General features: G+C 43.3%; 5 protein-coding genes across 5 annotated transcripts; 2 read left to right on the top strand and 3 right to left on the bottom strand.

The window, feature by feature from the left end:
• Positions 1 to 377: 377 nt before the first annotated feature.
• EAE98_000457 (uncharacterized protein) lies at positions 378 to 1418 on the bottom strand. Its single transcript, XM_038948075.1, has 4 exons — positions 1188 to 1418; positions 1106 to 1119; positions 1008 to 1033; positions 378 to 948 (listed from the first exon to the last, which is right to left on the bottom strand). The coding sequence occupies exons 1-4, from the start codon at positions 1194 to 1196 to the stop codon at positions 632 to 634; spliced, it is 366 nt and encodes a 121-aa protein (XP_038815752.1). The 5' UTR covers positions 1197 to 1418; the 3' UTR covers positions 378 to 631.
• Positions 1419 to 1471: 53 nt separating this feature from the next.
• On the top strand, positions 1472 to 5707 carry EAE98_000456 (uncharacterized protein; the record flags this gene model as incomplete). Its single annotated transcript, XM_038948074.1, has 5 exons — positions 1472 to 1976; positions 2035 to 4519; positions 4567 to 4823; positions 4880 to 5547; positions 5617 to 5707. The coding sequence occupies exons 1-5, from the start codon at positions 1935 to 1937 to the stop codon at positions 5705 to 5707; spliced, it is 3543 nt and encodes a 1180-aa protein (XP_038815751.1). The 5' UTR covers positions 1472 to 1934.
• A 785-nt stretch (positions 5708 to 6492) lies between these two features.
• Positions 6493 to 7581, top strand: EAE98_000455 (uncharacterized protein; the record flags this gene model as incomplete). Its single annotated transcript, XM_038948073.1, has 4 exons — positions 6493 to 6748; positions 6883 to 6958; positions 7073 to 7234; positions 7365 to 7581. The coding sequence occupies 4 exons, from the start codon at positions 6493 to 6495 to the stop codon at positions 7579 to 7581; spliced, it is 711 nt and encodes a 236-aa protein (XP_038815750.1).
• A 419-nt stretch (positions 7582 to 8000) lies between these two features.
• On the bottom strand, positions 8001 to 10251 carry EAE98_000454 (uncharacterized protein; the record flags this gene model as incomplete). Its single annotated transcript, XM_038948072.1, has 3 exons — positions 8001 to 8221; positions 8270 to 9850; positions 9933 to 10251. 3 exons carry the CDS (start codon positions 10249 to 10251, stop codon positions 8001 to 8003), a joined length of 2121 nt encoding a protein of 706 aa, XP_038815749.1.
• Positions 10252 to 13548: 3297 nt separating this feature from the next.
• EAE98_000453 (uncharacterized protein) lies at positions 13549 to 15016 on the bottom strand (the record flags this gene model as incomplete). The annotated part of the gene is made up of 3 exons (XM_038948071.1): positions 13549 to 13816; positions 14263 to 14576; positions 14636 to 15016. The coding sequence occupies 3 exons, from the start codon at positions 15014 to 15016 to the stop codon at positions 13549 to 13551; spliced, it is 963 nt and encodes a 320-aa protein (XP_038815748.1).
• Positions 15017 to 15661: the final 645 nt, after the last annotated feature.

The following is a 15661-nucleotide window of genomic DNA, read 5'->3' as shown; positions in this document are numbered from 1 at the left end:
ACTCGATATGTATGTAAGAGCTTTGCCATTCGTGAATAGATTTATTGGGATCTAAAGGAAGAGGATTGATCTGAAATGTGGTTGAATTTGGGTGTGATTTTGATTATCTTGTTGAAGTGGGATGATTCAATGAAATTGAAATGAAGCTTCGCGACGAAAGGTCCAGATTCGCTAGAGCGTGCTAAGGGAACATGCTGGTTGATCACCCTTCAATAAATTCATCATCAATTGATACAGCAAGTTCTTCATACCAATCACTTCTCTTTATTGTTTGTTGATATTCACTACTTACTATTTTGCATATTGCAATTATAATATAATTCTATCGATTTTTGGGAGTTTTTTTGAATTCCGATTTATTCATCAATTGACTAGAAGGGTAATGAATCTTTCTGTTTTCTTGTCTACGGCGAACAAATTGTGTGCTCGATTGTAGCAACAATTACTCGTATAAGAGGAACAACAAGTTTCAAAGGGCTCACATAATCCGAGAATTCGATAGGAGTAGAGTTTTGTTAGATTAACGTATACACATACATAGGAGCACCCAGTTTCCAGCGCCAACTCCAATACCAAACCAAATTGTCGTGAGTAGATTTGCGTTAATCTAACGATGATGAAGTCGCTCAATTTAACTGAACCTATCGCCTTTCTTTGATCTGAATGGTTCCGACGGTTCGTATTTGCTCTTTTCCCTTACGCGCTGTCCCTCGCTCGCCGGTGCATGTCTTGTTGGCGCAGGCTCAGTTGTCGATACTTCTTGGCTTGGAGAACCGGCAGAGTCCAATTTTGCTGGCCCGCCATTGCTTCCTGACCCCGCATAACCATCTGTTCTGCCAGAATATTCCAGGGCTTCCTGCTGCCTCTTGCGTTTCTGATCTGCCTCGAATCGCGCGGCTCTATCTGCGTTGATCGATTGCTTTGCGAAATAGTATGCTGTCCCACCGGCTGGAATCCTTTGTCAGTACTTGATCACTGGGAACGTCTCTCCCCCTCTCCAAACATACCGACGCACAATGAGCCCCATCCAACCCTGAGTAGATTATGTTAGTCGAGAATTGCTTTCAATGTACTGGAATCTGAGGCGTGGGATGTGGGACAGTACCAGAACGATTTCACCTAAAGTATGTTAGTTATCTGCAAGTAGGAGGCTCATCTTCGCCCACAATGGCAATTAAAACACTTACAGTGTTCATATTGAAGATGTATCTGGATTCTGAAATGCTCTCACACAAATAGTGGCTATTGAAGTTGCAATATTGAAGAAGACAAAGTGGTTTGGGGAAATTTGGGGTCTTTATTTAATATATAAAAATCTTTCTACATGCCATCATCATAATGGTACGATAATAGAAATGGTAGCCTTGTCGCCTTCTTCCCATCAGATCAGATCAGATCAGATAATTGCGCACCTCTACGGTAGGTAGTATCTCTCTGCGGATCATTGAAACATAAAAACACTCTCAAACAATCCAGCCTGACCCCTGCAAATTGCCGCGAAGCCACAATGAGGGATGTACACACTGGAAATGAACCTTTGATCTCACATACCCAGGTCCCTATACTATTATTCACAGAATAACACCAACAACATAATTCGACCCCTCTCTATTACTTGTAGCTTCTTTCGAGGAAACCAACAACACTCTCTTAATCATCCATTCCCTTGTTTACTTTCAATCCTTATTAATAGTATCTTTCCTTTTATGTTTACGACAACGAGAGTTGAAGATCCCACAGATATTCCAGACACAACAGTACTGACTGGCCTGCGAGGCTACAATTTACGGGCTAGACGTCCCATTTCCAATGACGACGAGCTTGACATTGGTCCTCTAATACCAGAGGCTCCTCTTATGAAACAGAGGATAGAATTCTTATATTCAATCGCATGCGACATTTGTTCTTAGTCTGCAAATCACAAAGCATACATCATGGAGGAGCCAGAAAAAGAGAGCCTAGATGGCTCGTCCATAGTAGGAATATTATAACATACAACTCTGCGAATGATCTGCTAATATTTGACTTGTCTAGAAACCAGTTTCATCTCTGCGGTCCCATTTCGAACAAATGGCGAATGCCCAACCGGCCAATAACACTGCAACAAGAGGAGTTTCTCCAAAAGGTTTGAGGAATACTGCTAGTCCTGGAGATACCGCCAGAGTAGCGCCAACCATACCGAACCGACCGGAGTCAGTAACGCATCTAACGGAGTCAGTTCACTCTGCGAGAGGTCGTGATGCAGAAGCGACTGATGTTACACTGCGGCCTCCGCGTGCGAATGGCGGTCGAAAGTTATCTCCCTCACCTACTCGAGTTATTACTCCTTCTCCAAGGCCAATATCAACTGCCCCTCCCGCCGTTACTGTTCAGCCACCCCAATCACCTCCAAAAATAAAGAATCTGAATCTTTCATTGGCAAACACCTCTTCGTATTTATCAACAGATGCACCTTTTTCGGCCTCGTTCAATAGTTCCTCCCAGGGCCATTTCAAAATTCCTAGTCGGTCGAATACACCTTTGACGGAAACCAAAAACTCGTCTTCTTACCCATCTTCACTTCCACCTTCGCCACCTCCTCCTAGACGATCAGGTGAGGTAAGAAGAAATTCATCATTTAAGGTTGGACCTCCGCCGATCAATCGCGCCGACAAACCTAAGATATCAAGTAAGCCGGTAGGGTTCAGTTCAAGCGCAGAAAGTGTGAACTTAGCACCTATATCCGTTCAAATACCTATAGAAAAGACATCTCCATTTAGTACCCCTCCAAGTAGTGGAGGAAGTATCGAAAACGAATATCCAATAGCGCCACCATTACCGCGAAATAGGCCACGGCCAGTCTCCTACACTCCTTCGTCTAGATCTTTCGAGCCTCCCCCTAGACATCATTCCGTTTCAAGTAGACAGAGAGATCAGGAGACCAATGGTCTAGGTCGAGCTATAATATCCCCGCAATTTACGGGGGGAGACCGAAGACCTGCGTTACCTAGCCGGCCAATGCCACCACCTCCTCGGCCTTCCGTTGACAGATCAAGACCACCAGTGACTAATGCTATGCCGGTTGACAACGGACAAAATTTCGCGACTCCTCCAAAAAGAGTTCTTTCAAACCCTACGGCCCAATTACAAACTCCAACTAGACATGGGAGATCTATGACAGTTGATAGAACAAGCGATAAAACGCCAGCCGAGTTCAGAACTCCAGTGGTGTCTGTGTCAACTAGAACCGACCATCGTCCTCCGAGTGATGTGCCCTCCACTCCAGTAATCAGGGAAGGCCTATCTTTCAAGGCAGGCGAATATCCGGATACCTCTCATTCAAACCGTAGACCTCCATACTTTACTAAAGGAGCATACGAAATATCAACAAAGTATGATACTCGCATTTTAGATGTTTGCGGAGAATATGTATGCACCACTGGTCACGTAACTAGGGTTTGGAGTCTACTAGACGGAGGTATAGTTATGACCCTAGCCCATACCGAGGGAATTAAAGTCGTATCTGTGGCTTTCAAGCCAGCAGCGGAAGTGCAAAATGAGGGCACAAGGCTATGGTTAGGTAACAATATTGGAGATTTGGTCGAGGTTGATATTTCAAGCGGAAGCATTGTCGCGAGCAAGTCCAACGCCCACACTCGTCGTGAGATAGTTAGAATTTATCGACACTTGAACGAGTTGTGGACACTTGATGATGGTGGATCATTGCATTTATGGGCTGCAGACGACACTGGTGAACCTAATTTGACCAACAACCCATCCCAGAGCTATCGACTTCCGAAAGGTCATACATTTTCGCTGGTTGTTGATGGTGAACTGTGGCATGCAGCAGGCAAAGATATACGAATTTTCATCCCGACACTAGATGGAAGCTCTCAGTTTCAGGTTTTACAACGCCCTCTTCATCAACCAGATGCAGGTGACATAACATCGGGTGCTGTCATAAGTTCTCAGCCTGACCGGATATACTTTGGTCATGTTGATGGAAAAGTAAGCATATATTCTCGACATGATTATGCATGCCTAGGAATAGTAAATATCAGCGTCTATAAAATTACATCTCTTGTGGGTGTAGGTAGTAATCTTTGGGCTGGCTTTAGTACGGGCATGGTATATGTATATGATACTACTTATACTCCATGGGTCGTAAAGAAGGACTGGCGTGCTCATCATGATCCACTTATTGGCCTATTTGTTGACCGTAGCAGTTTTTGGATGCTTGATCGGGAACATGTCATCTCCTTGGGCCAGGACAATATGATACGAGCATGGGATGGCCTGCTTCAGGATGATTGGATGGAGCACCAGATGCAATCTCAAGAAGCAGATTTCTGCAAACTTACCCCAATCAAGACTTTAGTTATGACGTGGAATGCGGGCGCATCTACTCCATATCATCTTCAACAATCTGATCAGGATTCGAGGTTCTTGCCTCAACTTCTTCAAGACAGCGATCGGCCGGATATATTAGTCTTCGGGTTCCAGGAATTAGTTGATCTAGAAGATAAAAAGACTACCGCTAGTAAGTACGCTGCTAACTTATAAAACCTCCTTCTAACTGGTTGGCAGAAAGTTTTTTCAAATCGAAGAAGAAGGAGAAAGATTCTGATCATGAACACATGAGCCACCAATATCGAAATTGGCGAGACTTCCTTACCCGATGCTTAGATGATTATGTTCAGGGTGAAATATACCACTTGCTTCACACCGCAAATCTAGTTGGCCTATTCACATGCGTATTTGTTCGATCTCCACTTCTACCACGAATCAAGAATATCAATGCCGCTGAAATCAAGAGGGGTATGGGTGGACTCCATGGGAACAAGGTAAGAGTCTTCGCAAAAGTTTTCGCTAGTCATATGGGTTTTCTGACGTACATTAGGGCGCATTGATTCTTCGATTTATGCTGGACGATACATCGATGTGCTTCATCAACTGTCATCTTGCTGCTGGACAAACACAAACGAAAGATAGAAACACAGACATAAGTATGATCCTTGAAAGCCAGGTTCTGCCTGCAGAGCGCGATCACAACGTCCGCATAGATAGTTTTGTGGGAGGCGGTGATGGAACAATGATCCTCGATCATGAAATCTGCATTTTGAATGGCGATTTGAACTACCGTATCGATACAATGGGTAGAGATACTGTGGTTAATGCGGTAAAAGCCAATAACTTGGCAAAACTTCTCGAGCGAGATCAACTTCTTGCCTCGAAACGCAAAAATCCATGGTTTCGATTACGCGCTTTTCACGAACTACCCATCACTTTTGCGCCAACCTATAAATACGATGTAGGAACCGACAATTATGACACGAGTGAGAAGAAAAGAGCACCCGCTTGGTGTGATCGATTACTTTACCGTGGACACAATCGTGTGGAGCAGCTCGATTACCGTCGACATGAGGTTCGAGTTTCTGACCATAGGCCCGTAACTGGATTATTCCACATGGTTATTAAATCAATTTCACCACAGAAGCGTGCCGTTAAATGGGAGGAATGTTTACAGGACTTTAAAAATTTGAAAGAAAAGCTTGGGTCAGAAGCAAGGTAAGCTTTTTCTCTAGCTCTCAATCGGTCGTCACGATATTATCATTACCGACGCTAATCGACATTTAGGCTTGATTATCTCATAAATGTTCTGGGTTTCGATCCAAAGACTAGTCAACAGATAGTTTCATCGGGGCCGGGAACTTATGGGGGCCGTTGATTAGCTTCATCAACATTCTAGGCTAGAAGTTCAACACACATCGTAAAAAGACATAGATTATACTTTACCGTGAGTCGAGTATTAAAATGCGAGGAGCAGAAAGGTCAACCCTTCCACCCCTTTTAGAGGTTACCAGCTCAAGATATGGGGTACGAGACATGGGGTACGAGACATGGGATATGGGATATGGGATATGGATTATGTGCCACCAATTCTCTAGCATTTTGTGTGGTTTAGGAATGAACACGTGATGAGAAGTCCTGCGAGGACTAAAGTAGCGCACGTCATGATGTACAAGCCTAGCTCGGTTGGCTGGTGGTCCTCTAAATGTTGCCCCACTATTCAGGTACAATCCCCGCAGCATAGAAAGTGTTTCCATCATAGATGCAACAAATGACGATATGAATATGAAGGAGAAAGAATACTAAGTAGCTAGCTGGGTATTAGGCAACTTGTATGTAGTAGGTATGTTCCTAACTAAGAATTCGAAAGGTTAATGAGACAGCAAATATCAATTTAAACATTCCTAAAATGGTTGGGTGCTTTCTTGCGTTTCTGCTTTTGTTCTTTCCATGTATAATACTAATAATAGTTGTTTGTCAACAATTGGATGTTTCTTAAGACGTAAAATCAACCTCAATAATCTTCTTCTTTCTCAATCATCTTCCATCTACCTTACATTCCCATTCTCATTCCAATCAAACCCCATATCTTCCTCTTATCCCCATCAACACATATCCCACACTCACACTCACACTCGCTCTCAACCCTACCATCCCCTCAAAATGTCTCCCTCCTCAGACAACTCCACCTCCAACGCCAAGAACGAGGCCCGATCTCAAGGTCACAAAGACGAGGATATTGAAGGCGACCACAATGAGTGGAAATTCAGAGTCCCGTATAAAGTGCATGAAAACGCTGAGGATTTTAAAGTGCTGTATGAGGGGGGTTGTCATTGCGGACGGGTGAAGTATCAGTTGAGTAGGGAGAGGCCCTTGAGTGCGAAGTTTTGTCATTGCACGACTTGTCAGGTTTTGCATGGTGAGTTTTTTGGGTGGTTGGATTTGGGTTTGGGAGAGGGGGAGAGTGATGAGGGGAGTAAGAGGAAAGAGGTGATGAGATAGGCTTGGAGGGGGGATGAAAATGAGAGAAATGCTAATGCAAGGGATCTATAGGAGCACCATTTCAATGGGCTGCGATTTTCCATAAAGAAGATATCAATTTCACCCATGGACATCATGATCTGGGTTGGTACGTACATATATCTTCTAATTCCTCCAACTACCCTCTTCCTTTTTCCCTTGCTCAAAACCTCCCCAATATCTTTACTTGTCATTCTTATTCTCCAATTAACACCCCAACTAGGTACGAATCCGAAGAAAAAACCACCCGTCACAAGCTTCCCTGCAAAGTAAGCTGTGCATACTGTCGTACGCCCATCATGGACGAGGGAAGAAATATGATATTGCTTTTCCCGAGCTTGATTAAGTTCAAGAATCAAGAGGAGAAAGAGAAGTTTAACCCTACGTTAGTTTCCTTTCTTAATTGTTTCTCCGTTGGTCTCAGAACTTTGTTGTGGTCTTTTCGTTTTGAAGGGGAAAGTTTGGCGAGGATGAGATGAAGGAAATGCTAATTGTGATCGGTGTTTGTGATGTAGATGTCATATGTTCTATTCAAGACGCCTAGTAGATATTCCTGATGGATTACCTAAATGGACGGGCTTGAATGACAAGAGTGATTTGATTGAGGACAGTCCCCCTGAAGCTATTCAAAAGAGAAAGAGAGAGAAGGAAGAAGAGGAAAAAGAGGAAAAAGATGGGAAAGATGGGAAAGGAGAAAATGGCCATGAGAAGAAGAAAGAGAGAAAGGAATAGATTTTCTGAGGGTTGAGAGATCTGTAATGGTGGCAGATATAACGTTGTGGTATTTCTATTCTGGTGCTTGTTTTAATAATCCCACCATCTCAGGAACGAACGAGAATTCCTTTATCCCCCTGGTCCTTTGGTCGAGACTGCCAAAATACCCCCCTTCGTGCACCACTGCGCCAATATTTGAAACATGGCTCCTCCCCTTTCCAATTTCTCTTCGCTCCTTTTTATTTTCCATCTGTTCTCTCCTCAACGTCCGAAACACCAAACAAATTACTACCATGAAAATCCTTGTTCCATGTGAGGATATCTTATTAAATAGTACAATCTTTGACACGCTCGGATGTTATGATATGTATGAGGAAACTCTTTGCAAGATACCTGCAAAATATCCACAATAAATCACTTGGGCCAGTCTCCAGTAATCATACACCTGCCTCCGCGCCACCATTCTTCAACAACAAACCATCCAACCTCAGCAACCCCAAACTCATCAGTCCGTTCCCGGCATTGCCACTACCAATCCTCATGGCCCATCTCCAACGAGTCACAAGCTCGTGGATCTCGGCTGATTCGGTTTCGTTTTCGGATGTGACGAGTAGTTGCATGAGAAACGATGATGCGATTGCGAAGTTTGCACGAGACCCTGATATACAATTAGCGATTATAGGTAGAAAGGGTAGTCGAAACTTACAAGAATGCCAAAAAGCATCTAAAGCACCCCTTCCAAGATTTTCTACAAACTCAACAACTTCTTTTGCGCATTCTCTAGCTCCAGCTCGCACAGCTAGACGACTACCTACTGTTGCGTCTTCTTCTACGCTTGTCAAGTTTTCGAGAGGTCGGAGAAGAGCTCGAAATAATGTCATGGTTGCGATGATATAGGCGAGTGAAAGTGATGGATTTCCACTTAATTGGGCTAGACCACGGGAATCTAAATGTTCTGTCTGACGAAGGGACATGGAAGGAGGCAATGAATCGTTCCAAGTCTTGAGCCGTGTGCGAAGTGGTCTTGCTAGTTCGAGGGATAGCGAGAAATCTTTTGATGTACGTTGTGTTGCCCGCACTGTGTAATAGGAATCAACAATGTCGCTGAGAATGGCGGTCAGCTCGGTTAGTAACCGAAAGTGTTCTGAATCGGGTTCTGATTCTGTGATGGGTTGGTTGGGGTCGGGGGTTGATGCTTCAAGATCATTATCTTCAAGTGGAAGGACGTCGAAATCATCAGCATGTATGTGGCTTGGCATTCCCGCGCCCAAAGACGCCCACTTGTCCATGACAAAAACTCCATACCAAAGTCTTTTTCTCAAATTCATTTCCCATACTGGTATACTACTCCAGTTGCTACATTCCTTCATCAAACCCAGAATCTGAGCGAGACTCACTGTCCACCCCACAAGACTCGTTTTCCAAGGTGTATCGGTTGTATATCGATTTGTGGGAGCTCTCTGTAGTAACAATAGACATGCTTGTACTGTTGCAAGTCGTGGAATGTGTAATTCTTGTTGAATGAAGAGCCAGGACAAACGAAACAATTCATGTGATGTCGGAGGTGAATGTATAAGAGTTGTCGCGAGGAAATCATCATACAACATAAATGGTAGGGCTGTAGCGTATATTGCCGACAACAGAGAAAATGGTAACGTATGCAGAATCGCAGGGGAGAGTACTCCTGGTGATTGGAAAACTTGGCTCTTGAATAGAATAGGAAAATAGGGGTATACAAATCGGAAGAAAAGACCTATAAGACGGAGGGCTTCTTGGTCTGTGAACATGCCCCTCAGATCTGATTCGGCTTTACTGAGAACATCATCATCTATCCTTGGCTCCCCTTTCTGCGCAAAGCTATCATCTGCTAGCATAAATACTACAGGAGGTTCTCCTTTCTGGGCTGAAAAATTATTCTGTGTTGAGGAGTTCTTGATTCGCCGGTATGTTAACTTCGATATTGTACATTCATCGTTTTCATTATAGCGGTAATGACGTAGCAGGTATGGATTTGATTCACCCATTTCTCCAACAAATCTTGCCGACTTTGTAGAATGCTGAGAATCGAGGGGCCTTATTCGTGTGCTTTGCATCATGTTCAAGTAAGGATCCATATTGTATATAGGCGAGCCATCTTGGACGAGAATCTGTTGATCTGGAGACGAAGTCGATTCAGTCAAGACATCATGTCCGGCCAAGCTTTGAAAGCTATGCTCGCTATATTGGCTGATGAAGCTGGGACTAAGTTGGGCCGCCGAGACGTCATATTGTTGCAAAGGAGCAGTAGCTTCACAGACACACAGGTCAGCGAATCTCTTTCATGATATACACACGACCTTTGCATGATCGTGTAATGTGTTGTAACATACAAGTAGATGTTGTAGATCCACTACTCTGATCACCATTGCTCGCTGCAAGATTTGGCCTCCTCTTCTTCTTTGGCCGATCTACAAATGTGCAACTTCTCCCATGAGATATGCACAATTGACAAGGCGGGGCGGAAGATATCGAACATCTTACTTGACGGGCCCGACAAAAATCACAAGGACGATACTTGCGCGACTTGTAGGATCTTGGCCCTGGTTGAATTGGATGGTTGTTCAATTGTTGAGGTAATTGTAAGTCAATGGCGCCTCCATTGAAGTAATCATTGGAATTAATTGAAGTTTGGAAATTATGAGGATCCATCGATTGAAGGGGGGAAGACTTTAGCCTTAGAGTTTCCTTATCGGCTCTGATAAACAATAGCAATGAATGAATGCAACAGCAACAGCAACTCTTTGGAACATCAAATTGACCGATTCATTCCCCGCGCGGGCAGGAGGTATTTCTTCTCTTTAATGATATATAACAAGTATATGCTTTAAGATATTCATTAGGATCTCACTTATGATTACATCAAACTGGAATTACTTTTGTTTTTATCCCAATATTCTGGACGTTGAATGTTGGATGGCGTTGTATCCAATGTTCCAGAATATTTCCCATCTGGTCCAGTTTCTCACACTTCCTCCCCCAAAGTTCATCCGAACACACGGCCAAGGATGCCCAAAGGAGTTGCCCGTGTTATCATCGTGCAGTTGATGTAGCGAGTGTCGTCAAATACATCCTTGTGCTTACAATGCTGGTCAGAATCAGTCCTAGTCGTTTCGGAGTTTACTTTGAGAAGCATGAGAATTATCGGACGAACGTATCACTTTCACGAGAGAATGGCATAGTCCGAGGAGGTCTTGGCTACAATGAATTCAAATATTCAAATAAATGGGATGTCCTCAGCTGCTTCTAAGCTTTTATGACGCGATTAACCTTCCATTTCTTTCTCTTCGTCGCAGCTTTCCTCTAATCGCCGAAGGAAGGTCTAGTAGCCTCTGTCAAGTGTTCTCGGCCCATTCTCACAAAGTATAAAGATATTTATTATCAATCCGGATGGAATTCATAGCATCGCGGTTGTTTGTCGGTTGTTATCTGCTGATTTGACTCATTGTACTGTGAAGTTGCAGTTCCGCTACTCTATTCCTTCGGCTTCGGCGATAGAGTTCCGTCTCAATATGTATCGATGTAGTCTATACTAGCTATGCTGTGTCTGATATTTGGCTTTTTGCAGGATTTCTCTTCAAATAGCATTATCCCGCTCATGTATTTAGGTGACGAACGAGTGTTCGACATTGAGACTATGACTGTGGTGACAAATCCCATTCCTCGTCATAACAGCACGTAAAGAATTTCCTCAAGGCTGTAGAACTCTCAAGCGGATATTTCCGGTTGTTTCTCATCATCCTCCATAGCTCTCGTGGTTTTCCAAATCAGAAGCCGTTTTCTTCCGTAAGTATTCCAAATAGAATGCTACGAGAACTTTCTCGAAGAAGAGAAGTAAATGTCTGCATCTGAACCCAGCCAAACATTAGAAATGGTTTGGGCAAGCCTCCGACAGTAAGGATGTACCCGATAGAGAGTCTGGATGTTGAACTCTTGGATTATGGAATGATATTTTGAATTTGAATGGTAGTGTGAAAGCCATTGGTGGCGATGGAATGAAGCAGTTCTTCATCTATTCTTGTAACCATATGATCTTCAGTACAGAACATGTGAAAGAGCGCCATGAGTTTAATCCATGAGAGTGTCTATCATGAGTGAACGGCTCTCCCGATCTCATATGATTATGTATGCTTTGAATAAGTGGGATGTATTCAGCATCAAAAATCTAGGGATTAAATTGCCAATAGTGGATGACTAGGAAAAGGGATCATAAGTGAATCTTCCTTTGGAGATGAGAGTCCTGAGATATTGAGTCCCAAAAGAATTGGCAACATTGAGCAGAGGTTCATTTGTTTGGACCCACTATGCATACGCTCGTTGCTCATGACGTGTTGAGATAATTCAACACTATTTGACTAGCTATTGGCATTGGAATACAAGATTTCTGGAGGAGAAATGCGATTCCAACTGTGGGAAGGAGGTAGAATACACTAAACCAGACTGTTACATTTGCCTTTGAGTCGACTACTGCACTTCATAACACTCGAAAAATCTCTTATTTTCTTATTACCCGTGCTATTCAACCATTTCATTTACCAGTACATTCTCATCTCCATGATCTCCGACCCATCTCCCCAAACTGTTGTTTCGAGGAACATTCCCCCAACCAGATAAGAACATTCACCCCCATCTTTTCTTATCCACCTGCATAGATTTATGGAGCACACATCCAAACAAGCATATTTTGCCCGTCGGCCAACGAGTCTTGGCTCAAAAGTGGTCTCATATCGTAGAGCTATTGTTCGTCAACCCACGCTTTCAACTGTTTTCATATCATATCCTGTATGTAATGAAAATCAACGTTAATTTGGATGGAATCACAGATTTTTTGGGGTTGTATCTTTCAACCAAACTATGTTTTGGTGAGTCGTATTCATTCTTTTCTCGTCTCGCTTGTTGCTTGGGCGTGGGGGTCTGGGTTCCAAACGGTGTCACTGGTTTGAACCATATATATTTTCGACTAAAACAAATTTTGACACATACGACCATAGACTGAGGAGAATTGGGCATCCCGTCCGCTCTGCCATACACAAGCCTCAGATCGGTAGATTAGTAGTTGGGTGGGTGACCACCAGCGAATCCCTACTGTTGTATGTTTTTTTGGTGATTGTTGCCATTCATTTTGGTAGTGCTGGGAGACGATCTCGTTTGTGATTGGGAAGAGAAGTAGATCCATCCATTACTATAGAGAACTTGTGAGTTGGACGGACAAGTGACATGAAATCCACTGCGCTCCCTGGACTTCATTTACTCCCACGGGCTTCTCAAATCAGCCGTCCTCAGACGCCCCCTGTAACCAGACACATCGTAGGTACTTCAAGTTTATACGACTTGAAATCTACGAATACTCTAAAATTTTCTACACATTTTCATCTCATTTACATCGTGTACTGCTACCAAATACTCCCGACCTATCAATTCCGGAAATTATTATTGCATCTTTGCTACCATTCGAACTTGCAGAGGGTATCCTTTTGTACTAAAACAAGACACCCCTTGATATGGATACAACAACGTTAAGTTCTCATTACCAGTTAAACATCTGAATAGATTGAGTTTAGATATCCAAACTTTATTATAATACTAAAATGCTATTACCACTCTTATGGCGGCTAGGGTGTGGCCTATCACGACGCTGGCGTGCAGGGTGACAAGAGGCAACAATTCTCAAGAGACAGAATAAAGGCATAACGATAGCGAGCACAACGACGGCAAGCACAAGTGCTTTCAACGCGTCTCAGCTTCGAATCTACAAAAAACTGAGATAAGCGATCCTTTACTAACTAATAGGCGATTGGGAATCGCATGTTGTGCTAGTATGTATGACTTGCAAAACGATAATTTCGGTCTTTAAGGAGAAAAAGATCAGGCAACAGCCTGAAAACTATTGTATACTTCATTACAGGCCCGCAAATTTACAAAATAACGCTAACAGAAGAGGCTTATAGCTTAATTCTTCTGCCTGAACAACCACCTGTCAAACTCGACCGTATCCAAACCCTTCGGTACCGAATCCCTCGCGCTTTTCCACTTCCTAGAAAACAATCCAAAACTATTGTGAACGGCTGGTTTCAACGCAAGAGACTTTGCTCTCAGCGTTTCGGGGCTATCCTCACCTTCACAGATCACCCTAGCTTTGTAAGCTCTCTCTGCCAATATACTCGCGCGTGCCTGGTCCCCATGCGCAATACTGATCTGGAAGGCGTCGTAGTAGGGCCTAGCAATTAGTCCGTCAGTACAACCATCGAACTCTTGATCGAGGACTTGAATCAGCGAGTAACAGTCCCTCAAACTCTCTTGTGGGTTGCTCTTCATGCGGAACGGATCTCCAATAGCGTCATCGAGGTTCTTGATGTGCGCCGATTGTCGCTAGCTTGGAGTAAGAAGGGGGGGAGCGTGCAACAACTACAGGTGCAGGAGAAACCAAAGCTTTCTTCAAGAAATGCCTGTCGCTCGCTTGACGTTCCGCCATGGTCGTACGATATTGTGATCTCGGCTCCTCTCTCGATCGATCGGATGGCATGGATCGTTTCGTGCTCGGGGAAGAACCCATTCAGTGGCATCTTCAAGACGAACGCTCTGCCATGCAGCTCTGGGTCGCCCATAGGCAGCATCTACCCAACAGTGTGCTTAATCAACCACAGTTGCATGCCAAATGCTCACAATAGCTGGGACAGCGCCAAGGGGAAATTGTTATGAAGAGACAGGAACTGTCGCTGTGACTCTCTAGACATGGCCTTCAACTTTGTCGCGAGAAATGCCTCTAACTCATCATGAGGCATAGGCACAGCTTTAAGAAGCGGCTTCTCGCAAATAATTCGAGTGCCTTTGGATATGTTGACACGGGCAACGAGACCTTTACCTTTCCTGATGATGTGCTTAATCTCAAACGGCGCAATGCCCAGCTCCGCGATGGGATCAGTGCCACTAAGGAGTTGGGCGATGCTGGACGGAGTCTCAAGTTTATCTGGCTGCAACTGAGACGTCAAAGATTGTTCATCAAGCACAGACACGATACCGGGGAGGTACCACCGACCTGCTGATATGACCTGATTGATTCATGAACTTCAGTCCAATTGTAGACGCCAGACTGATCGGCACCCTCGTGCCAATATCGGACACGAGAGCTGAAGTTTGCCTGTGCGAACCCTGTCACAGTATCGATATAGCTCTCCACATTCGTATCTGATGCGATAGATCCCGATACCTTTGAGCTAAAACGCAGAAACTTGTGGCCCTCAAAGGGAAGCTGGGGATGTTCCCCTGCTTTGAAGATGATGTAATTCGGCTTTATCTCAACCTGAGTATCATCTTTGTAATACTCTTTAATCAATTCGATAAATCGTCCCCAGTTGTGCCTGTCTACTATTCCTTTACACAGACGAGGATACATATCGAAGCCGGCATCGACTCCCATGGCTACACTATGCAACTAAAACCAGGCAAACGAAAAGGAGTAGGTGACAATATCTGATAGAAACGAGTTTATCGAAACTACGTTTAACATAGGAGAAAAGATGTGAAAAACAGTGCCTTGATAATTCAATACTTTATATTGTGTAATCATATTGTGTAACTACAACACTATCAATGAACAGAGGACACATAGCCAGCGGTTAAAGTCTACTACAATGTTTGTATCTGATATGTTAATAATGTAATTCCTCACTCTTTAACTCGAGTACAAGCTTCAATCTATTCAAGACATGATAGTGATACTATTGAATAGTCTCCCACAATCATTCTTTTCTAATATGTTTCGGAGCGTAGCGGAAGAAACTTATGCGTCGGATTTTACGGAATTTAAATATATGAATAAAGCTATCGACGGAATTCTTGAGATCAAAAAGGACTCTAGAAAAAAAAGCAAATTGAAAGGATTAAAAAAAATTCGGAAAAGGAATAGATGAGATTGTATAATAAAGATTGAGATTTTTAGAAAAATTATAAAGAATATAAGGAAAAGAAATATAAGATATTAAATAAAAATCGTTAAAATGAGTTTAATATAAAGAATAATATTGAGTAAAAATGATGATTGATATATGATTTTTTATTAATA

This window comes from Botrytis deweyae (assembly GCF_014898535.1).
Source record: "Botrytis deweyae strain B1 chromosome Unknown BDEW_001, whole genome shotgun sequence".
NCBI classification, from domain to species: Eukaryota; Fungi; Ascomycota; class Leotiomycetes; order Helotiales; family Sclerotiniaceae; genus Botrytis; species Botrytis deweyae.
This window is presented reverse-complemented; position numbering and strand designations above follow the sequence as displayed.